Source organism: Mirounga angustirostris, unplaced genomic scaffold (genome assembly GCF_029215605.1).
Source record: "Mirounga angustirostris isolate CCGP_5_RB_7025 unplaced genomic scaffold, mMirAng1.0.hap1 SCAF_3, whole genome shotgun sequence".
NCBI classification, from domain to species: Eukaryota; Metazoa; Chordata; class Mammalia; order Carnivora; family Phocidae; genus Mirounga; species Mirounga angustirostris.
The window spans coordinates 188,399,896-188,424,733 of NW_026991711.1; the positions used below are offsets into that span (position 1 = coordinate 188,399,896).

The 24,838-nt window shown below is 41.1% G+C and overlaps 1 protein-coding gene and 1 pseudogene across 11 annotated transcripts in view; one reads left to right on the forward strand and one right to left on the reverse strand.

Moving 5' to 3' along the window:
- Nucleotides 1-24,838, forward strand: part of GIGYF2 (GRB10 interacting GYF protein 2) — a 149,658-nt gene extending 124,820 nt beyond the window's left edge. For 6 of the 11 annotated variants that reach the window (XM_064587258.1, XM_045867714.3, XM_045867716.3 and 3 more), the window contains 7 exons: nucleotides 9,801-9,923; nucleotides 13,294-13,485; nucleotides 13,604-13,809; nucleotides 14,994-15,148; nucleotides 16,713-16,879; nucleotides 19,396-19,543; nucleotides 23,793-24,838. In XM_064587258.1, the coding sequence (XP_064443328.1) occupies nucleotides 9,801-9,923; nucleotides 13,294-13,485; nucleotides 13,604-13,809; nucleotides 14,994-15,148; nucleotides 16,713-16,879; nucleotides 19,396-19,543; nucleotides 23,793-23,860 (1,059 nt within the window). In that variant the 3' untranslated portion in view covers nucleotides 23,861-24,838. Of the gene's footprint in view, nucleotides 1-9,800; nucleotides 9,924-13,293; nucleotides 13,486-13,603; nucleotides 13,810-14,993; nucleotides 15,149-16,712; nucleotides 16,880-19,395; nucleotides 19,544-23,792 lie in introns of those variants that run through there. The other 5 variants (XR_008505561.2, XR_010410348.1, XM_045867715.3 and 2 more) reach the window with 4 other exon arrangements.
- Nucleotides 1,077-1,566, reverse strand: LOC123838721 (probable ribosome biogenesis protein RLP24; annotated as a pseudogene).

Sequence of the window (24,838 nt, forward strand, 5' to 3'; positions counted from 1 at the left end):
TGGTATTTTGGTGAGGATTTTTGTGTTCATAAGAGATTTTGGTCTGTAAGTAATTTTTTCTTTCTTGTGATGTCTTTGTCTGATTTGGTGTCACAGTGATGCTTGGCCTTGAAGAATGAGTTGGGAAATGTTTCTTCTATATTTTGGACGAGCTTGTGAAGAAGTGGTATTATTTCTTCTTTTTTTGTTTTTTTAAGATTTTATTTGAGAGAGAGAGCGAGAGTGAGTGAAAGAGCACGAGCAGAAGGAGCTGCAGAGGGAGAGGGAGAAGCAGGCTCCCTGCTGAGTAGGGAGCCTGACACGGGACTTTGGGATCATGACCTGAGGTAAAGGCAGACGCTTAACAGACTAAACTCATAGGCGCCCCAAAGTGGTATTACTTCTTTAAATCTTTGGTAGACTTCAGTGGTTAAACCATCTAGGCTTTTCTTTGTGGATAGTTTTTTGATTACTAATTCAGTGTCTTTACTTTTTTTTTTTTTTAACTGCAAAGAAAACTTATTTTACAGATCACTAGCCATTAATTTTTATCATTAGTTCTTACATAAATACTGCCTGGTGCCATTATCCAAATGGCAGGACCATTTTATGTCCACACTTCACTTCTGTATTCACAAAGAGAATTTGCATGACTTACATAAATGTAACTATCAGGGGTGCCTGGGTTGTTCAGTCAGTTGAGCATGAAACTCTTGATTTTAGCTAAGGTCATGATCTCAGAGTTACGGGATCTGCCCACATCAGGCTCTGCGCTCAGCAGAGTCTGCTTGTCCTTTCCTTCCGTCTCTGCCCCTCTCCCTGTGTGCACACTCGTGCTTTCTAGCTCTCTCAAATAAATAAATAAAATCTTAAAAAAAAAAAAAAAATTAATGTAACTATCAGTGAAGGCTTAACAGTGGAGATGCAATCTAACATCCATAGTATCTAATGTTTTGCAGATGGCAATGTAGGGGAGATGTATTTTTAATTACCTTTCATTTGAATGACCTTATTTAATATTAATAACTTAGAAGTTCTTATAAGGTCTCCTAAGGAGATTTTCAAAAGCACTTAATAGAAATGGTTAGTGAGATTTTTTAAGAAATATCTTCCATGTCCACATGCTGTTGTGATTTCTGCACCATTTTTGCTTCCAGCTGCTTTCCTTTGCCTGCAAAAGGGGCCCGGATAAGATGATGTTTTGCTTGACTTCTTTGATGTCCTGAGCTTTCTGTAATTCTTTATTTTTCTTTAATTTGTTCATTATAAATTTAGCTTTTTGTTTCTGGTTGACCTCTTCAACTCTCCATTGCATCAGTAGTTTTATACCATAGCTCTCACTCATATTTGATAGGTTCATTTCTATGTTTTTCAAATTTGAATGAATTATCCACTGTAAACTTTTTACCAGCTGCTATATGGAATGCTTTACTCCATCTGACCTTGTAATGATTGCGCTTCTTTTTAAAGTTTTTAATGAGACTTGGATTTACAGAATCTGAGTACCTTACAGTTGTTGCAGACAAACATCATGCCATGGCTGGGGTGAATGAGCCCTGAACAGAAATAGCACTTCTCAATACACATGTTGCAACCGTGTGGGTTCCCACTGACCAAATGCCAGTCTTGAGTGGAATTCTCAATGTCGTCGTCTTTTTTTTTTTGAATTTTAATTTATTACCAGGAACAATCAATGATGAATTATATCACATTAAACATAAATGAATCCAGTGAGCCATGTCATTGGTATTTGAGGCTATGTGCAGATCCCCTTTTCATTTCAGATAGGGCCTTCTTCTAGTAGGGCCACTGGTGGAAGGCTCTAGCTTTTAACATCCTTAGGCCATTTCTCAGTTTTCAGCTTCTGTATTATCTCTGATGAATGCATTTTGACTGGGGCAAGAGTCTGAGCAGCATAATGGCTCAATGTCTTCTTTTTTTTTTTTTTTTTTTAAGATTTTATTTATTTATTCATGAGAGACAGAGAGAGAGGCAGAGGGAGAAGCAGGCTCCCCGCTGAGCAGGGAGCCCGATGCGGGACTCGATCCCAGGACCCTGGGATCATGACCTGAGCCGAAGGCAGACGCTTAACCATCTGAGCCACCCAGGTGCCCCTGGCTCAATGTCTTCTTTTTTTTTTTTAAAGATTTTATTTATTTATTTGACAGAGAGAGACACAGAGAGCAGGATCACAAGCAGGGGGAGTGGGAGAGGGAGAAGCAGGCTTCCCGTGGAGCAGGGAGCCTGATGTGGGGCTCGATCCCAGGACCCTGGGATCATGACCTGAGCCGAAGGCAGACGCTTAACGACTGAGCCACCCAGGCGCCCCGGCCCAATGTCTTCTTAAAGGTCTATTTAGCTTGTCTGTTTCTTCTTGAGTAAGTTTTTGGTAGTTTGTCTCTTTATAGGAATCTGTCTTCTTCATCTAGGTTATCTGATTGGTAAACAGTTGGTTATAGTATTCCTTTATATTCCTTTTTGTTTCTTTAAGATCAATAGTGATGTCCTCCTTTCCTGATTGTAGTAATTTGAGTCTTCTCCCTTTTTTTCTTGGACAGTCACACTAAGTAAATTTTGTTGATCTTTTTAAAGAACGAGCTTTTGGTTTTATTGATCTTTTTCTATTTTATCTGTTTCATTAATTTCTTCTCTAATTTTACTATTTCTTTCTGCTTGCTTTAAGTTTACTTTGCTCTCTTTTTCTAGTATCTTAAGGTAGAAGGTTAGTCTATTGATTTGAGATCTTCTTTCTCAGGATAGATGTTTGTAGTTATAAATTTCCCTCTAAGTATTGCTTTAGCTGCTACCCATAAGTTTTGATTTGTTCTTGGACTCATTGGTTATATAGAAGTGTTTTGTTTAATTTCCACTTATTTGTGAGTTTCCAAAATTTCTTTGTTACTTTCATTTCATCGTGATCAGAGAGAACATACTTTATATTCTTTTTCTTTTTCTTTTCTTTTACTTTATTTTTTAATATTAAGTAGGCTCCACACCCAGTGTAGGGCTTGAACTCATGACCCTGAGCTTGAGTTACATGCCCTACCAAATAAGCCAGCCAGGTGCCCCTATTTTTCCCTTTAAATGAATTATTGAAGTTGGTTTTATGTCCTGTTTTACCTTCCTTAGGTCTGTTCTGGAGAATGTTCCATGTTTCTTTGAGAAGAATGTATATTCTACTGTTATTGGCTAGAGTGTTCTATATAGATGTCTTTTAGGTCCAGTCAGTTTATAGTGTTGTTCAAGTCACCTAGATCCTTGTTGATCTCTACCTTATTGTTTTGTCCATTATTGAAAGTGGAGTATTAAAGTAATGAAGTCTTTAAGTATCATTGTCTAAATATTGTCAAGCTACTGAATTGTCTATTTCCTTTAATTTCTGCCATTTCTTCATGTGCTTTGGTGCTCTCTTGTATGGCACAGTTGTTTTATCTTCCTGCTGGATTGATTATTTGTTATACTTAAATGTCTCTCTTTATCTCTAATAACATTTTTTTAAAGTAGGCTCCATGCCCACTGTGAGCCCAACATGGGGTTTGAACTCAACGACCATGAGATCAAGACCTGAGCTAAGAATAAGAGTCAGCTGCCACTTAACCGATGAGTCACCCAAGCGCCCCCAACATTTTTTTAAAGTATATTTTGTCTGATAATGATTTAGAAACTCCAGCTTTCTTGTTTTTTCTGTTTGCCTGATGTATCTTTATCCATCCTTTCACTTTCAACCTGTTTATACCTTTGAATGTAAAGTGTCTCTTTGAGACCGTATAGTTGCATCTAATTTTTGTATCCAGTCTGATAATCACTGCCTTTTGATTGGATTCTTTAATCCTTTTACATTTAGTGATATTATTTATTTATTTATTTATTTATTTATTTATTTATAAAGATTATTTATTTATTTATTTGACAGAGAGAGAGAGAGAGAGAGAGACAGCGAGAGAGGGAACACAAGCAGGGGGAGTGGGAGAGGGAGAAGCAGGCTTCCTGCTGAGCAGAGAGCCCGATGGGGGCTCGATCCCAGGACCCTGGGATCATGACCTGAGCTGAAGGCAGTCACTTAACCAACTGAGCCACCCAGGCGCCCCATTTAGTGATATTATTGATATAATTGAATTTATGTCTGCCATTTTACTTTGTTTTTTATGCCTGTCTTTTTTGTTCCTCTATTCTTCCTTTACTGCTGCTGCTTTTTTTTACATTAATATTTCCTGTTGCAGCATTTTAATTCTTTAATGATTTAAATCACTATGTATTTATTAAATAACCTTATTTATCACCTCTTCTTTTCTTCATTTGTACCTGTGAATTAATGTTACCATATGGAGTCATTTACTTAGCCCAGTATAGCTTCTTTCCCACTCACCTCCTTTGTGCTGTTTTTGACAAACATGTTAGATTTCTGTTACAAACCCAACTGTTTTCTGGCCTATCTCCTTATTTAGACACACACACAAATTTTATATTTACACACACACACACACACACACACTACACACACCACACATTTGTTTTTGTGCATTTTCTTTTTTTTTTTTTTTTATTGGATTTGGATTACTTTCTGGGGTCACTTGCTTTCAGCCTGAAGAACTTCCATTAATATTTCTTGTAAGGCAGGTCTGCTAGCAACAAATTCTCTGAATTTATCTGGGAATGTCTTTATTTCAACTTTATTTTTGAAAGAGTTTTAGTGGATATAGAATTCCTTGTCAATTATTTCATTCTGTGAGGACTTTGGATATCTCATCCCACTGCTTTCTGGCTTCCATTGTTTCTGATGAGAAGTCAGCTGTTAATTTTATGCTGATTCCCTTGTAAGTGACAATTTGTTTTTCTTCTTGCTGCTTTCAAGATTTTCTCTTGCATTTTTATCATGGTAATGTCTGTGGATGTCTTTATCTTATTATAGTTAAGCTTCCTGGTTGTATAAATTAATGTTTTTTAAATAAATATCAGCCATGGTTTCTTCATACATTTTTTCTGTTCCTTTCTCTCCTCTCCTGGTACTTTCATTGTGCACATATTGGTGCACTCAGTGGTATTTCACATTTCTCTAAGGCTCTCTTTGTTTCTCTTCGTTCTTTCTCTCTGTTTTTTGAGTTGTGTAATCTCTGTTGATCTGCAAGTTTCATTAATTTCTTTGGCTAGTTCACATATACTTTGAGCTCCTCTAGTGATTTTTCATTTTAGTTATTGGGCTTTTAAACTCCAGGATTTCATTCTGGTCTAAAAATAATCTCTGTCTCTTTATTGATATTTTGTATTTGATGTGACATTGTCATGATGCCTTCCTTTACTACTTTAATTATGGTTTTATTTAGTTCTCTGAACATATTTATAAAACTGACGTTTTTGTTAAATCTGACATCTGGTCACTCTCATAGGTGGATGCCAGCTTTTTTCCTGGTATATAGGCCATTCTTTCTTGTTACTTTACATGTCTTATAATATTTTGTTGGAAGCTGGAATTTTTTGATAACATATTGTAGTGCATGCCCCATCATTATGACTCATTGGATTAATTCGGTAGAGTCCCCATCTCTCCCTACCTCCCTAACAGGGAGGCCTCTGCTGCTTCTGCTCCTTTGCGAGTTGCGTCATTGGGTTTGCCCACAGTCACTCTCAGATCACTGTTTTTGGCAGGATTGTCTTTGATTATCTTTTTCTACATGTAGCTGTTAACCTCCACTAATTGCTACCTGACTTGCTCTACTGTTCTCAGAAGTGCCCTGGAGCACAGATTGCTTCACAGACTGATAAAGAGTCAAATTCAAGCTTCTTTGAAGAGATGCTTCCTGAGGTCTGTTTTTGAGATTGTTTCTGACCCTAGGAGAACTTTCAGCTCTTTCCTTGGTTCTCTGAGACCAAGTTGGGGCCTGCAATTTAACCTGTATCTCCAGCGAATCTTCCCATCTCCTAATTGCCTTTCACCCAGCCTCTGCTGTTTTTAAAAGTGCCCTTTGGCTTGGACTCCTCATTGTCCACACACTGTTACAAATAAAGTCAGATCCTTTAGGGACCATACTCCAATCTTTTTCCCTCACTTCCGCCCCAAGGCAAAAATCTCTGAGTCACAGCTCTGGCGCTGGCAACAGTGGTGTGCTTTTCTGAGTGGTACTCCTGCTTAGGCATTGAGCCCTTGGGGGTGGGCAGTAGCCTCCGGTTTTCTTGGCTTACCTCTCCTTTTGAGCTAGGGCAGTGGTGCTCAGGGCCCTAATAGTCCCAGTAGTGCTGTGCTCACGGTAGTTTCCATCCCACAAGTTGGGGGCTAGGCATAAGAAGGGAGCCCCCATCTCTCAGCTATACTTGCCTGTAACTTAGTCTTTGCAACAGTTAGCTGTGGCCAGGATGGGAAATGCTGATGTTGTGCTCTTTGTGGGAAGCCAGCCCACTGACTGGTAGCTGATGGCGAGAGGGAGGCCTGTGTTCTTCGCTACGGTCCTCTGGAGTGGAGTTTTGGTCTGGCTGACCTGGGAGTTGAGAGAGAAGATCTTTTTTTAAGATTTTATTTATTTATTTGACAGAGATCATAAGTAGGCAGACAGGCAGGTGGAGGGAGAGGGAGAAGCAGGCTGCTGAGCAGGGAGCCTGACGCAGGGCTCCATCTCAGCACTCTGGGATTGTGACCTGAGCTAAAGGCACACGCTTAACCGACTGAGCCATCCAGGCGCCCCAAGAGAGTAGGTCTTGGTACAAGTACCACAGACTCTCAGTTCTTACGGAGTTTTAGGAGGTTGTCTTGAAGAAATGTTTCTTCATTTGCTATTATTCCCTTATGTTCATTTCCAGATAATGCTTTAAATAATTTTTTTTAATAGATTTTTTATTTATTAATTCAGGACACAGAGATAGAGAGAGAGCATGAGCAGGGGGAGGAGCAGAGGGAGGGGGAGAAGCAGACTCCCGCTGAGCAGGGAGCCCAACGCGGGGCTTGATCCCAGGACCCCGGGATCATGACCTGAGCCAAAGGCAGACGCTTAACCATCTGAGCCACCCAGGCACCCCTAAATAATTTTTTGAAAAATAATTTTCACCAGTTTTGTTGGGGAGTGGGGGCGTACAGCGCACCTCATGCTACCATACTAGAAGTACAACAGTTGTTTTTCAAAATAAAAAATAGTGCTGAAAATAAGGTAGCAATATGAGGGCAGAAAAAAATAGTAAATTTTCTTAAATCACTGAAGGATATTAGGCATTCATAGGCATTCAGGGGATACAGAATGTGCCAAACTCCCTATTTTTTTCTGATTTGGGAGTGAGTTGTTCTGAAAAGTATGATTGATAAACTGCAGTTCTCTGGGCAGTACAGGATGTTGGTTGAATTGGAAAATGTTCTGAGGCAGTGTTTACGGAACAATGGGATATTATTTTCTATGTTCAAATAAGATTTAAGGAAAATGATAGCTATCTGCAGACATTTGTCTGTCACGTGAGGAAGACAGATTTGTTCTGCATTATTCCAAAGAGCAGACCTGTGAGTCATGAGGGGAGAGGCCATTGAAGTATATTTTGGCATAGCAGTGGGAAGGATCTCAGAGGTGCCTGAAAGGGGAAGGGGCCATTTTTTGGGGTGGGGTGGGGAAGGTGCATCTCTTCCTGCTGCTGGCTGAGGTTCTGAAGAGGACTGCAGATTGTTTCCTGGGGTAGGCTAGGGTGACAACATCTACTGGGCTTTTAGACAACATTGGGAGCTCCTGGCTGAATGTCTGCATCAGAATTATAAAGTATACAAATTCTCTGGCCTCACCTTTGGATCTTCTGTCATTGAGTGTGGGACCAACACATCTGCATTTTTACAGGTCCTCCCAGATGATGCTGCCAGGTTTGAGATCTGCTGCCTTATTTGATTTTGATAGTGCCTTCCAATGTGTCATTTCCTGTGGATAATAGGAGTTCATTTATGCTCAGCTATGCCTACCTGGTCCCCAGTCTTTCTCAGCTTCCCTCCTCACCTCTCCCCCATTATAGCAGGGGTGCATTTTGAGAGACATGCACCTACTACCTATTGTATTAGCGCCCAAATGTTAAGGATCGATGATGTTCTGTAGTGCTGAAGGTAATATCAGTACTCATTTGGTAATATTAGTGACAGTTTAAACTGTTTGTGCCCTTATCAATCAGCTCTAGGTTTAGAGATTTCTGCTGTAGAGCCATTCTTCTTTGGGCTTCTTGGGCATTTTGTTCGATCCATGTTCATGTATTTTTTTTTATTAAACATATTTCAAGTCTTGTTAGATTTGGTTTTGTTATTTTGTTATTTTTTATTTTTTTTAAAGATTTTATTTATTCATTTATTTGAGAGAATGAGAGAGAGAGAGAGAGAGCACATGAGAGGGGGGGGGGAGGGTCAGAGGGAGAAGCAGACTCCCTGCTGAGCAGGGAGCCCGATGCGGGACTCGATCCCGGGACTCCAGGATCACGACCCGAGCCGAAGGCAGTCGCTCAACCAACTGAGCCACCCAGGCGCCCAAGTTTTGTTATTTTTGTTTGTTAAGAGCCACAGGATATTTCAAAATTAAAGTGTATTTTTTTCTGGCCTAGAAGACCAAGAGATTCCCTTACAATAATCAGGGATTTGAGAACATTAAAGTATTCAGGACCCAAATATTTATACTCTATTTTAGTCAATAATTTTAAAGGATAGGAAAAATAGAATTATTGATTAAAAACAGCTTAGTGCTCATGACTAGAAGCTACAGCCTGGTTAACAGTGATTCTTTTTCATAAAAGACTGATTAAGAACTATGCCTGGCATCTTCCATTAGCTCCCCCCACCTTGGCTTTCCCTTCAGAAATCTTGTTCTTCAACCTTTCACTAGAAAGTAGCATATAATGTCCTTTATTGCCTCCTTGGATTAAGAATTCTTTTGTTTACTTCTTTTTTTTTTTTTTTTAAAGATTTTATTTATTTATTTGTCAGAGAGAGAGACAGAACACAAGCAGGGGGAGAGGCAGGCAGAGGGAGAAGCAGGCTCCCTGCTGAGCAAGGAGCCCGATGTGGGACTCGATCCCAGGACCCTGGGATCATGACCTGAGCCGAAGGCAGCCGCTTAACCAACTGAGCCACCCAGGCGTCCCTCTTTTGTTTACTTCTTTCCCCTTATTTCTGTATATTGCTGTATGTGTCAGTGCTGGATGTAACAAATTTGTAATCCCAAAATGGTAGATCAAATAAAAGTGTATTGTGTATATTTTAAGTTCTAAAATAATCTTAGGTTTGTGATAGTGACCAAAAAAAAAATTATTTATTTATAAAAAAAGATTTATTTATTTGAGAGAGAGCAAGCACAAGCAGTGGGGAGGGGCAGAGGCAGAAGCAGACTCGCGCTGGGCAGGGAGCCCAATGCATGATTCGATCTCAGGACCCTGGGATTATGACCTGAGCCAAAGGCAGATGCTTAACTGACTGAGCCACCTAGGTGCCCTAAAAAATTCTATTTTTTCTAAAAGATTTTATTTATTTAATAGAGCGAGAGCACGAGTGGGTGGGAGGAGCAGAGGGAGAGGGAGAAGCAGACTCTCCGTTGAGCAGGGAGCCTGATGTGGGGCTCAATCCCAGGACCCTGGGATCATGACCTGAGCCGAAGGCAGACACTTAACCGACTGAGCCACCCAGGTGCCTCTTGTGACAAAAAAAAGTTTGAAAAGCAAACTGGGAGAATTCTAAAATGCAGAAGGATTGTAGGAGGAAATTTGAATTGAATGTTGTAGAAGGAGTTAAAGGAAATATGAATATTCTGCCTGTACATAAATGTGCAATATTGCCTCTTGTTTCCTGAGCACATTTCCTCACAAACTCTTCTGCCTTCCTTTTTTGTTAGCTTCCCTCTTCTTCCACATGGGGCCAGCAGTCCAATACAACAGCGTGTCAGTCCCAGGCAACGCTGTCATTGGCTGAAATCCAAAAACTAGAAGAGGAACGAGAACGGCAGCTTCGAGAAGAGGTAAATTTTAAAAGTAAAAGTGGTCTCGTCAAATAGTCTTCCAGAATAGTTGGTGTGCATTATGGGTGAGTGGTTAGTAAAAGATCATGATTATTATCAGAATTGCTGTGTGTCTGAATTGGATGTTCATTATTAAACTCTTGAGCCTGTAACAGGAATAACATTAAGATTAGGTAACATGAATGTTCCTTTACTTTAAACATTTCGTTGAAACTCTTGAGGAAGTAGCTCATAAATAAAAGTACATGGGTTTTTCAGAATTATGGTTTTTATGCAGATATCCTTCTTGTAAATTTGACTTTTAGAATGCAGAATACATTTTTTTCCCTTCTGAGGGTGTTGGGTTTTCTGACTAGCTAGAAAAACTTAAATATGACAGAAGTAAAGTCTTTCTGCTTGTAAGTCTGTATCCTGTAGCTTATCATTAGGATAAGAAGGATATAGAAGAGTGAAATAAAGGGGGAAAAAGGAAGAATACAGTTCCTGACAAAAGAAAATGAATAAGTAAAATGGTTTGGTTCAGCATGCCATTAAGGTACCATATTAATTCATCTGTCCATCTGTCCATCACATACTTGCTGACACTGGCTCAGTTATAGTCAGAGGATATGGCTGAGTCTAAGACAAAATTCTCTGCTTTTATAAAGCTTGCCCTTGGGTTGAGGGGAGATGGATAAAAATTAGTGGTAGTGATTGTCTAGTTTCAGGTAGTGTGATCTGGGAAGGTCTCTGAAAAGGTGGCATGAGGTAGCAGAGTCTTGTAGAAAGTGTGTTATGTGGCTATGACTCGAGGCAGAGCAGTCCGTTTGTTTGAGAATGCAAGTTTTCATTTTTGGATCTGGGTGGTGTGGTTCACTGAAGGCCATGGCTACACAAAGAGAAGGGGGAGTTGTCTGTGATGTTCACTGTGTAGTATGCTTGACCTTACCAATGGGTGATACTGTCTCTTCACCTTAATTACCTTATTTCCCACCCTCTAAAAAAAGAGACCGCTTTCTCTGGAATCGTTTCTTTTCTAAAAGGTTACCAACAGGTAGATGCAGAGCAGGGTATAACTGTTCCCTTCAAGACTAGAAACTGTTCCATTATTTCTGGTCTCCTCTGAATGAAAAAATACTAGTGATCATCAGAGTTGGAATCCTGGGTCTTGGCTTATTCATCTTTGTCAGAAGTGAATGATCACCTTGGGTGCCTGGGCGGCTCAGTCGGTTAAGTGTGTGCCCTCGGCTCAGGTCATGATCCAGGGTCCTGGGATAGAGCCCTGCGCCGGGCTCCCTGCTCAGCGGGGAGTCTGCTTCTCCTTCTCCCTCTGCCTGCTGCTCCCCCTGCTTGTGCTCTCTCTCTCTAATAAATAAATAAAATCTTAAAAAAAAAAAAGTGGGGTGCCTGGGTGGCTCAGTCGTTAAGCGTCTGCCTTCGGCTCAGGTCATGGTCCCGGGATCGAGCCCCGCATCGGGCTCCCTGCTCGGCAGGGAGTCTGCTTCTCCCTCTCCTACTCCCCCTGCTTGTGTTGCCTCTCTCTCTGTCAAATAAATAAAATCTTAAAAAAAAAAAAAAGTGAATAATCACCTCCTTTGTATTTTCATTTGATTAATTCTCTTTGAACTGTTAAGTTTTTCCTACACTCTTCAAGAGGTAGAAAATGCTACTCAGTAGATATTTCTCAGGTAGGGAAACCTAAGTTAATTGTATTTCCTTCTTTTCCTGGAGGTAGCCTTTGCGTGAGCCCCTAACCTGTTCAAATCTGGATGGTCTTAGTTTGCTGCACAGCTGTTCTGTTTTCTCAAATTCTTGCCGTATGCATGTTGCCCTCTTGGACTGATTTTTATTTTTTCATACTTTCTCTCCTATTTTTAATCTCTTTTTACCTTTTTTGATGGGAGTATTTCCTCGATCTTATGTTTTAATTCTTCTATTGAACTGTAATGTCTGTGATCTTACTTAGAATTTCTCTGAGTCTTTAGTTTGTTCTCTTAGTGTTTCATTTTATAGCCTCTTACTCTTTCATTGAATTCACATCTTACCTCTCTAAAATTACTAGTATTTTTTTTAAAAGCTAGTCCCCATTTTCCCTTCTCTTGTTTCTTTTTCCATTGAATTTCATTTTTTTGATTTGGTCTTTGGCTTTCATCTTGGAAGTTCAGGTCAAATGTTTGTTGATCCAGAGCTCTTTGTTCATATATAGGATTGGAGGTTCTGTATATACAACAACTTGATGGGCTTCGCTGTAATGATCTTTGGCAGAGCTGTTCTTTTTTTTTTTAAGATTTTATTTATTTGACAGAGAGAGACACAGCGAGAGAGGGAACACAAGCAGGGCGAGTGGGAGAGGGAGAAGCAGGCTTCCCGCGGAGCAGGGAGCCCGATGTGGGGCTCGATCCCAGGACGCTGGGACCATGACCTGAGCCGAAGGCAGACGCTTAATGACTGAGCCACCCAGGCGCCCCTGGCAGAGCTGTTCTGTTGGGGGAGTCCTCCCATCTCTTTGTATCTATAGGTGTATTCTTTTGTGCTGGGGGGGGTCACCTTCCCCACAGAATAATCACCGATCTGGCTCAATCTCTCTAAAGAGGAATGTTTCCGTTTTCTGCTAGGGAGAGAAATAGATAGCGGCCCAACTGCATCAGGTTACGGAGGCAGTCTGGGGTCTTCCTGTTACTTTTTACAGAGTTTCAGGCAGTTTTCCCTCTATTACCCACACTTCTCTATTTACTGAGTTTTCTAGATGAATTGGCCTATTTTTGAGCTTCCTTTACTTAGGTTTCAACTTACTGGGTCTATTCCCTTGGGTATCGTTATTTGTCTGCTTTTCAGCCTTTAGGGATCTATTCTGTTCTTTTTGTCCTTATGGGTTTATACTTTATAACAGTATATTTTTTTCCTGTCCTTTTGGTAGGGCTTTAGGAAGTTCATATGTATTTCATTTCTGTGCCTAACCAAAAGTACTACTTAATTTTTAAGAAGTAATTCTGCCTTTGATCTTTTTATTCTCTCCTAGTACCTCTGGCAGTTTACATCTTTTTTTTTAAAGATTTTTTATTTATTTTTATTTGAGAGAGAGAGAATGAGAGAGAGGGAGTACATGAGAGGAGGGAGGGTCAGAGGGAGAAGCAGACTCCCCGCCGAGCAGGGAGCCCGATGCGGGACTCGATCCCGGGACTCCAGGACCGTGACCTGAGCCGAAGGCAGTCGCTTAATGACTGAGCCACCCAGGCGCCCAGTTTACATCTTTATTTGCCGCAAAGTAGCTAAGCCTTTCGTGTGTTTAACTTCATATAGCTCTTCCTAATTTGCATTCCATTGACCGTACTGGATCGTAGTAACTGGTATTTTTGACAACCAGAATGTTAAGCTAGCTTACTGTTAACAGCAGAGGCGCCAGCAGAGGGAACTGATGAAAGCTCTCCAGCAGCAGCAGCAGCAGCAGAAGCTCTCTGGCTGGGGGACTGTCAGCAAACCTGCAGGCACTGCCAAGTCGCTCCTGGAGATACAGCAGGAAGAAGCCAGGCAGATGCAGAAGCAGCAGCAGCACCAGCAGCCGAACAGAGCCCGGAACAATACGGTGGGTTCATCTTGCTAAGCACTCGTTGGATGGATTGGTGTTAGACGTTCTCTTCCCTGGCTTTGGACTCTCTTTTTAGCAGTGTTAACCGCATCATTTGTCTCTTCTTCTTTAACAGCATTCCAACCTGCACACCAGCATTGGGAATTCTGTTTGGGGCTCTATAAATACTGGCCCCCCTAACCAGTGGGCATCTGACCTAGTCAGTAGTATCTGGAGTAATGCTGACACTAAAAACTCCAACATGGGATTCTGGGATGATGCAGTCAAAGAGGTGGGACCTAGGAATTCTGCAAATAAAAATAAAAACAACGCCAGTCTCAGGTAGGGCTCAAAATGATCAAACCTATGCTTCTTGGAGGGTTGGGGGGCGGGGCATGTGGGGAGTGGGATACTGGGTGGGCAGGGAAAGATAGTTATTTAGTTTTTGCTTATTTTCATCTGTGTCCAAGCATGGGAGATTGTAGTTTGGTGATTGCTTTCTACCCCATGGAAACACATCTGTATTATTACTAGGGACTCTTCGTACTGCTGGGCACTTAGTCCATTGCCTGTCACATGGTAACCACTTAATAAATATTAGGAATAGTGTATTTTTGTTGTTGAACATTTCTCCAAGATCCTCTCTAGATCTTAGCATTTTTCTCTAAATTTATATTTTTTTAAGTTAGCTAGACTATAGTGAGTATTATAAACACCTCTCTAATGACCTTAAACCTATATATTTTTATGACAAATTAGTTACACTTCACCTTTGTCTTTCTTTCCTCAGTATGCAGTGTTAATGAATGAGCATGGGTTTTAATGATAAATATGTGAACTCAGTTCCCAGCACTGCCACTTACTAGCTGTGTGACCTGTGTGACCTTGGGCAAGAGGGAACCTCTTTGAGCCTCAGTTCCCTCATCTGTAAAATGAAGATAATAATGATGACTTCATGGGTGTAGTTGTACAGATTGAATGCACACGAAGTAGTTAGTGACGTGCCTGGCACATAGTAACTACTTAATAAATGGTAGTGTTGTCAGATTGTTTCTTCTTGTTGGAGGGTCTAAAGTATTAAGAATAGGACTCTAAACAACTGTGAGCTTATTGAGCATCTTTGCCAGGCACTGTGCTCTAGGCCTTTGCATACAGTATCTTGATTCCTTATGATAACCCAAAGAAGTATTAGTACCATTTTACAGATGAGTAAACTGAGGCTTAGCAAAATTTAAAAACTCACCAAAGGGCACGTTGGAAGAATTTAATCATTTCTCTGGCAAGAAGCCCTATCTTCACAAATGTGAATGTATTAGCTGAGGCTAGTTTGTAAGAGGATATTAAGTTCCCCCGTCCCCAATCCAAATATTTGAAGTTGTTTTTTTTTAATTCGTTTTTGGACCCAAGCATTGGATTACTGGACAGCCATCCGGTGTTGCCAGGACATTATCTGTTTATGGTGTTGTCGTATAATCATATAGTAACAGTGTCTGGGAATATAATATCGCCCTATTGTTTTGCTTCAGTAAATCTGTAGGTGTGTCTAACCGGCAGAATAAGAAAGTAGAAGAAGAAGAAAAGTTGCTGAAGCTCTTTCAGGGAGTAAATAAAGCCCAAGATGGATTTACCCAGTGGTGTGAACAGATGCTTCATGCCCTTAATACGGCAAATAACTTGGATGGTAAGAATTGGGGAGGGAAACCCAGCATGTGGAATGGCAGAGCAGGACCCACAAAGAGGTTGACAGGTTGGAATGATGGGCCAAAACTCAGGAGGTGAAAGCTAATGGAGATCAAATCCTGTATCTACCATAAGAACTTGACTCTTTAACAGTATTTTAAGTACTACTTGTGAGAAGAGTCCTGTAGTATTGTACTCAAATAGGTTCTCAGTGGTTGCCAAAAAGTAAGTGGAATCTCAGGCTGTCTTAGTAAATGTGCAGGACAGAGGAGGTCATAGTTCCATACAGGTCATTTTATGGGGGACATAGCCAGCCAGGCCAAGTCCAAAGAAAGGTAACTCATGGTGGAGACAGAGGTCATCTTGGGCAAGAGAAGGCTGAGGTGATCTTTCCCTTCCTGCTTTTGGGGGCGGGGGTGGGAATCATGTGCCAGAGCAAGTAGACTTTATTTTATGCACAATGAAACTAGGACCAGTGAGTGGAAATGAAAAGGTTCAGTGCCATTTGAAGAAAAACTTGCTAATTGTTACTTGATCACAAAGAGAATTCTCTGCCTTAGATGGAAGTGAATCCCTGCCCTGACCCCAAATGTTTGAACCAGAGACCAGTCAGCTTGGTGTGGAAGATTTGGATTCCTATAACTGATAGGCTGATTTGAACTTATCCACTTCCAATGTCTTAACTAAAACCAAGGATCTTATAAAAACAGAATAGTAAAGGAATGGAAGAATTCCTTTGCAGCATTGTAACAATATCTTATGGTCTGAAAGAGCCAGGGGGAAAATAATAAATAATAATAAATAATGGCCAGCTACCATTCATTAAGCACCTATCATGTGCTAGGCACTTTTTAGCAGTTAGCATAGGTTATTCCAGTTACTTAATTTTTGCAGTAATTTCATAAGATACCTTTACAATGTGATATTATCCCCATTTTATAAATTAGGAAACAGAGGCTCAGATTGGTTAAATAACTCATCAAGGTCACACAGCGAGCAAATTTCAGAGTCAGGATTTTAACCCATGTCTGTCTAACTCTGATACTTGTGCTTTTTCTGCTGTACCACACTGCTTGCATATTCCATTTAATTCCTCTCTAAACATATGATATCTCCGTGAAGTCAAAGTTCCCGGAGGGTACGGCTGTATTTTTAGTATCTGTCATGGTGCCTGACGTACATCATAGCACTTAATAAATATTGATTGAATTTAAGGAAAGAAAGAATGGATTTCCAGATAACTTCTGTCTTAGGCCAGCAGTTGTTTTTAGTCAACGTAACATGCAGTTTTTACCAACATAGCGTTTAGTGAAACTAAACATGCGTGCTATGTCTTTGACTCTGCTATCTGAGATAATTTGGGGGCATTGCAATGACAGTGGGCTTTTTTTTTTCTCTCTCTGCAGAGTAGGTTAAAGAATATTTAACACAGTAGCTGCATACCTTTCAAGTTTGCATCATTAGAGTCGGCAGTAGGTGTGACAGTATAATAAAAAGTGACGCTGAGTCTTTGCATGTGATATTTCATTGTTACTCTTTGTGTCTTTTCCCCTCTCATGTTGCAGTTCCCACTTTTGTTTCTTTCCTGAAAGAAGTAGAGTCTCCTTACGAAGTCCATGATTATATTAGGGCCTATTTAGGAGATACCTCTGAGGCCAAGGAGTTTGCCAAGCAGTTCCTCGAGCGCCGCGCCAAACAGAAGGCCAGCCAGCGGCAGCAGCCGCAACAGCAGGTACGAGGCAGTGGTGTTGGTGCCGTAGCCCTGCGAGTGAGTGAGGAGTAATACCTTGGAGTACTGAGCAGCCAGAGAAATGAAAATGAAAACAAAGGATACTGTTTTTGTACCTCACATGACCATAGCTTCTTAAAATGTGGTTGATTTTCAAATGATATGCCCAGAGCCTTTTGTGAATTTCCCAAATAGCAAACGAAATCATTCTCTGTTAGGCATACTAGTTGCATTTTCCTTGGTTCGTGTATGTGCCTCAAATTGCAAATTCCAACTTGTCACAGACCCGTACATTTTTTTGGATAGTTAAAACCTACAAATGTTAAATTTCGAGTGCTCAGGATACACTGTACCCAATATTGACAATAGCATAGCATGCCAGACACGTCAAATGTTGTTGATGGGGCTGTAAAAGGTACAGTCAGTTCTCATTATTTGTGGTAGTTATGTTTTGTAAAGCCCCGCTAAAGCTGAATTAGCGAATACTGAGCTATTGCTCCAGGGAAAACATCCAGTTAGATTTCTGGAACCTCTGATCACAACATTTTTGTCAGCAGATCAATATGTTACTTTGTTTTATGCGTGTTTCTGTTTAAGATGCCTTATTTAGTATATTGTTGATTCCTCAACATTGAACTCATGGCCGGCAGCACTAGAACTGACACCTGAGTGAAGCTCATCTAGCACATGCATTTTTTTGGCACACCAGGCCGTACTTAATACTTGGGGGCCATTTTATTTTATTTTTTAGATTTTGTTTATTAGAGAGCGTGTGCGCACGAGAGGGAGAGAGCGGGGGCAGAGGCAGAGGGAGAGGGAGAGGGAGAAGCAGACTCTCCCTGCTGAGCAGGGAGCCCAACCTGGGGCTCGATCCCAGGACCCTGGGATCATGACCTGAGCTGAAGACAGATGCTTAACTGACTGAGCCACCCAGGCGCTCCTCTTGGGGGCCATTTTAAACAGTGACAGCACCAACAAGCATAAAATGTGAACATCAGTACACTACGGAGACTGGAAAAGATGCTTGTTTACTATATGAGAACTGAGACAAGAGGGCAGAATACTGCCCCCCTGTTCCACCTCAACTGGGGATGTGTTCCTCAGGCAACTCAGATTTTTCACTGCTCTGGACATTGGAATGTTCAGGAAAATCATAAAAGCACCGCAAGTTTTGATTTTGGGGTTACAAATAAATTACAGCCAGTAAGTGAATTTGCAAATATGTATATCTGTGAATAATGAGGATCAGTTGTACAAGTTTTCTGACAGATGAGATGGCAAAGCTCACGAAGAGCTTAAGAATATTCATATCCTTTAATTCTATAATTCTGGTAGAGATAATTTTGTTATAGCGGTCATTTCTGGGGATATAAAAGATATAGTGAAGTACATGGCATTTGAAATCCATTTGGGGCGTCTGGGTGGCTCAGTCGTTAAGTGTCTGCCTTCGGCTGAGGTCATGATCCTTGGGTCCTGAGATTGAGCCCCGCATCGGGCTCCCTGCTCAGCGGGGAAGCCTGCTTCTCCCTCTCCCACTCCCCCTGCTTGTAGTCCCTCTCTCACTGTGTCTCTCTCTGTCAAATTAATAAACAAAATCTTTAAAAAAAATAAATAAAAATAAAATCCATTTGAGTAGATGGGCTAACAGGGATTAAGTGAAAAATGTCAACATAAACAGCACTAGGAAAAATAATCAGAAGGGAAGACATCGTATAGCAATACAGAAAGTTTTTACGTTTGTGAAATGGCTGCCCCTGTGTGCTGAAATTGGAAGTTGGGGCCCACTATGCGTGCACATGGGCATGTAGCCAGGCTCGTCCTTCCACAGTGCTTTCTCCACTCTTCCTCCTCATTTCCCACTACCACTACCTGTGCCTTCAACTAGCTCATTGAATCTGATCCCAGTTTAAAATGAATTGCTCTAATAAGAGCAACAGGTAAGTGTAAATGGCTGGTAGACTATTTCATAGTTGAACCAGTTGGTAGAAAGTGTATGGATATTTGGGGACCAGATTTCTTCTAGGATTGCCCATAGGAATAAAGTACATGATACTAATTTTGTTTGGTACCGTGCTGCCAGCTAGTCTGCAGGCTGTTCTTTCTGTCCTAGGGCTCAGAGACAGAGGAACCTCATGCTTTGGTAGGTGAGGGGTGTAAATTGCTGGAGTCCAGAGGTCTATTGGTGATTATTTGTTGTATATTTAATTTCCTAGTAGATGGTACAGACTCCATGTATACCAGAGAGGTTTTGATGGCTGTGTTGTCGCAATGGGATGAAAACCTGGAGCTACCAGGATGGGCCTTTTGGAGGCCCAGAGCTTAAATGGGATGTCTGAATCTAAATGAAGGGACAGGGTGGCTTAGTGGACTCTTCTTGGTTTCATTATTACCAGAATCCATGATAAGACTTCTGTTTTTAATCTTATGCTTGATAAGGTGAGGGCCAATCAACCGTTTTCTTAGAGTGGGCCACACTTGAATCCACTGTGTAACCTCAGTTGTGACATCTTATCTCACAGGACTCTGTGTGGGGAATGAACCATAGTGCACTCCATTCAGTATTTCAGACCAATCAAAGCAACAACCAACAATCCAATTTTGAGGCCGTACAAAGTGGCAAGAAGAAGAAAAAGCAGAAGATGGTTCGAGCAGATCCCAGTTTATTAGGTGAGCAAAAGCCTAGTCTCAGGTGGGTGTTGGAGGTGTGCAGGTTATAGCAGTATTATATGTGAGTCTCCTGGTGGAATGTTTTTCATAAAGGGAAATATTTCTTACATAAAATTAATGTTTTTAAACAACTTCGAAGTAGGTAATATTTACTGGGCCCATCAGTACAAGAGCAATGCCTCATATGCTATAGGGAACAAGAAAAGTAATTACTTATATACTGTGTGGTGCTTTAAACTTTGAAGCCTTATTTCATATATAATAGGAATTTCCCTAGAAGGCCTTTCAGTTTAGTTGGAAAATAATGCTAATGGAGAAAAGGAAAAGTTGTAAAAATTTAAATGCTGATTTATATAGAAGCTGACCATAAATCCAATCAGGTATTCAAACAACTAATATTTGCTGATACCCATTACATATGTGTATATATACCTGTGATTTTCAGAGTCACTCTGCATTATGAGATCATGTTCCAGTTTACCAACGAGTAAACCAAGGCCCTGAGGGTTTAGAACATTTTCCAGAGTCACCCAGCTGTTCAGCAGTGGGGCTGGGATTTCAGAGGAGGCCTGTTTTCCTTCCACTCTTCTGTTAGCCACAACTATTCTCGTCTGGCGTTGAGAACCAGAGTTTTCACACAAGGCAGCTTCATGGAAATGGTGACACCAGAACTGGGGCTTTGAAAGACTGGCGGGAAGGACAGACAGTGGTGTTTCTGGAATAATAAACAGTCTAGGCAAAGCAGTTGCAGGCTGTTTGTGTTTCTTAAATTGGCCCAACAGCCTCACAGACAATGATGAAATTAAAATGATTCTCTGTTTATGAATGTAGAGTATTAAAAACCATGCTGTCCGGAGTAGAATGATTATATTGGCAAAGATGGCAGGTTGGGATGTTGGCCCAGGCAGGAGGCAGAGTGGTTAGGAGGCTGCAGTGTAGACCAGGTGAAAGATCCTGGTGGCCTGGAGAATAGGGTTTTGGCATTAGAGATGGAGAGGAGTTAGATGGGTTTTAGAAACTTAGGGGACTGAGTTGGCAAGGCAAGAGAGGAATGGAAGGGTTTGGGCAGCAGGATGGGTAGTGTTGCCTTTTGCTAAAAGGATGAACCCTGGAAGATGGAGCAGGCTTATGGGGTAATGATACGGAGTTGAAGTATGTTGGGTGGGTTCAGTGTGAAATGCCTATGAGACTTCAAGTGGAGATGCCCTTGTGAAAGAGCAGAGAGCACAGCAGGAGGGGGATTGCCATCCTACCCTGCCCTCCGTAGGGTCCCTGCCTTCCCTCATAGGTTTCCTACTCTGAAGAAAACAAAATGTCAGTAACAGAAACCTAACTCTGAGGATTGCCCTTTGGAACTGGGGCCCGAAAGCTGGCTTGGGAACAGAGAGAGATCTGGTGAAATTCTGTTTTCTTCTGCCTCAGAATTGTTATTTATTTATTTATTTATTTTGTCTGTCTTAGAAATTTATGTTAAGAGTAGGTGGAACCAGTCTAACATTTTATCCAGTTTTGACAGAAGTGGGTAAATACAGATTTACAAGTGTCCCTGAAATTCTGGGTGTGGATTCTGGCCAAGAAGCCCTTGTTGCTCTTCAGCTGTGGCACTGGAAGGGTAGGCTGCAGGGAAAATGTTCCTCTGAAAATGAGGTGTAAAGCTCTGTGAGTTGAATATTCAATCTGACTCCATCCCTATTACAGACACCAGAAAGAAAGGGACTTAAAACACTCTTTAGGGGAATGAAAGGTTTTTTTAGGAATAGAGTTTAAGGAATGTATGTATGTTGAAGGAACAGAAAAAAAATATATAAGGGAAAGGGAAGTAAAAGTTGAACAGAATATTGAGAAAACTCACTTGTGTAGGCTTGGACCTTTTTATGAAAATTTCTGCTCAACTAGATCTCTCTCTGAAAATTCCTCTGATAATTACTAACTTCTGCCCCTTACTACTCATTTCCACTTATTACTACTTTTAATTGATTTATAGATTGAGAAAAATTAATAAATGGTCCACCAGTCAGTTTGCCAAGCACAGAATGAGACAGTTCTAATTTGATCCAAAAGCATCCATTGAGAAAGTGTAGTCACTGATCAAAAGAGAACTTTGCTTCTAAAACAGACTATCAGAGAGGCCCAGCCTCATTTTAATGATCCATCACTTCCATTGTGCTCTGTGTCTTCCTGTAGTCATTAGAGCTACCAGGTGCCAGTGTGAACCAGCGTCCATTACTTGGATATAATAAATAGTCCACGCACAATGGCATTTTCCTCCTGTCATACTTTACAGCCTCTCAAACCTTAAGAAATCATGCAAGTGAGACGTAGTCAGTTCTGATCCTAATAACGGAATGTAGTCTTTAGAGCCAGGCACAGTGGGCTTAAATCCTCCTTATTGCCTTGTACTTCATGGTATCCCAGAGCTTTCCCGTCTGTCAAATGTGGAGTAGACGTGCTTTTATGACTGGTCAGTGAGACTGTGTCTGCTAAAAGCTTAGCCCAGTAAGCCACATACTGCAGTCGTGAACAAGTAACTTTTTTTGGGGGGAGGGGGCAGGCTGCTGCTTTTTTCTTTGCATGATTAAAATTTAAGTTTGTTTGTGTGTGTATTTTTAAGTTTTTTTTATTTATTTGAGAGGGCACAAGCGGGAGGGGGGAGGGGTAGAGGGAGAGGGGGAAGCAGACTTTCTGCTGAGCAGGGAGCCTGATGCGGGGGGCTCGATCCCAGGACCCTGGGATCATGACCTGAACGGAAGGCAGATTCTTAACCAACTGAGCCACCTAGGCGCCCCGTTTGTGTTTTTATTACATTTCTGCTTTTATCACATGTAGCTCATTTTTATCACAGTTCATCTGTTCCTGAGATACATGTGAAGGCAAAACCTTGCTTCAGAATAGAGTAATCTCATTTCATGGGCTGTTTGGTTTTTAAGTCTTAATACTTACCTAATTGAACTGTTATTTCCAAATAGGGATGCTAAGCCTTTCATTATTTTCAAGGGAAAAGGTCTTGTGGGTTGTGGCAGTGTTGTTGATGGGTAGAGCTGAGGCTGGGGTTTGGAGCCCTGGCCTCTCCTAGTCTTAGGCCTTGTAAGCAGCTTGTACCGTAGCTTCCTTGGTTAATAAATAGTCACACTTATGTTTTCAAATGATATTTTGAGTCAAGAATATAATATAAGCTATTTTTATCATATAAGACTTTATTATTGGTACATTTAAAATGTGTCTTTGTTTGAAAACTTGAACATTTAAAGAGCAAAAAGGAGGGGGCAGAACACAAGTAGTATTAACTGCTTTTAGATAGGAGAGCATTGCCTGTTTCCTTTTTGATATTCAAATAGCAGCTGAAACAGTTTGAGATTTCATTTAGGGTGGATGAACTGAAAGCTCTTTGGGAGTCGTTCATTCCAAGGAAGCCGTGTTAATACTTTTTATCAATCTTTGATTACGGAGTTATAGAAAAATTACATACGTGTGGCTGATGGGATTAGGTGTTTGTGTTTACTGTTCCTGCCTTCGGTGGTGGTGCGAATACTGCTTTCTCTAAACCAGATTGCATTTTGGTTAATCAGTATGGCTAATCGAAATCCTTTCCTTTGCAAGCCTACCTATAATAGGTTGAGTTGAACAAAGTACTTTAAATCTTTTTGTGCTGTCTACCCTGTGAGAAAACATCTGAGGGCTATAAGGATCTGGTAGTGGATCTTCCCTGAAGCCTCCTACCCTCAAATAGCAAAAGCCAGAACTTTGAAAAGGTTTTTGACCCAATGAGTGGGAAAAATGTATTCCCAATAGTTAGTGGGACTGAAGTAGTACTACTCACACTTAGATTTCACAGTCATATGGTCAGGTAGTTACAAAGTACTTGGTATGTGTTATTCCTGTCGTTCCCCTGCCCCCATCTCTGTTAAGATTCACCTCCCGAATGAACTTTCCTCACTAGCCATCCTCACTTGGCTTTAACACATGCTCACAGCCCAGATTCTTCTCAGGAATCTCTAACGCACTAGTTTGGAATTCTTTTTTCCCTCCCTACATAATTAGACCAGAACCCTAAGAAATAAATAAAAACGAAGAATCTCTCATTGGAAGAGCAGAATACTGCTCTCTGACCTTTATCCTTCCTTCTTCTTCCTTTCTTTAGTATCTCTGTGGCATGCTAAAGCAGGAGAGACTTCTATTCCAGCCCACTGTCTAGAATTTGAGCCCCATGGTTGTCTGGATGTGGTCACTCATTGCCAATTTTTTCCGGCAGGGTTTTCAGTCAATGCTTCATCAGAGCGACTCAATATGGGTGAAATCGAGACTTTGGATGACTACTGAGCACCTGCCAGTGGACTGGCCTTCCTTCTCCTCTCTGCTGACCATGGATTCTCCACCTTTGGACACAACACTTACTCACCATTTACTCTATATCACTCTGCAACAAATCACAGAACCGATCATCTCAGGCTTTTTCTTCTAGCCCTTTGTGTCCAAGATTCTTTAAACTGTTTTTGTTGGTGAGCATCTCAGACTGTAGATAAGTGGACCGGACCCTGTGTCTTGGGGGTGGCAGTTGGGATTACTCCCCAACAAGGCTGATTTTGGGCAGCACCTGTTTACTGTGCCGTGATTTCATCTACTGTGTCCCAGAAAGTGTGTTGGGATCTGCCAATAGCTATTTACTTTCTTATGTCACTTTTTTCCTTTCTATATTCTTTTTCTTCTTCTTTTTAACCCCCCATAAGGGCAAGGGGTCTAACTGGTGCAGTCATGAAGAGAGTTAATGGTAACAGACATTGACCAGCAACATCATGCCACGGACTGTGACTTTTGAGTGTCCAACAAGACAGTCAGAGCGCCCCCAGTCTGAAGGTCGCATTGCCACTGCTAACTTTGGGATTGCATCAAAGAGGCCCTGAGTGGGGTGGAGTTTAGATTGGATTGGTTTGATGTTGCACACCCCTCGCCTGTTCTTTCTGAGCATCCTTTTGGAGAAAGGATTCATGTTTTTCTTCATTAGATAGTGACTTTCAAGCAAGCTGACTTCTCCCCTGGCATTCTCCAACCTGATTGGACAAAGGAAACCCTATGGCCTGGGAGAAGGACTTATTCTTAATTTTTCCTTTCTTACAAAAACTGATTTTTCCCATAAATATTTTTACTTCAGAGGACTAGGACCAGTTTGTTTTGGGCCTTTCTGCTGAAAATTTGTCTCGTTTTAAGAGGCAGCTAGGATCTTTACCATATGTATGAATTTGTGTAATTTCATTTTGGATAGGGATAAACTTTTGCTTCTGATAAAAGCCCGGAATTTCA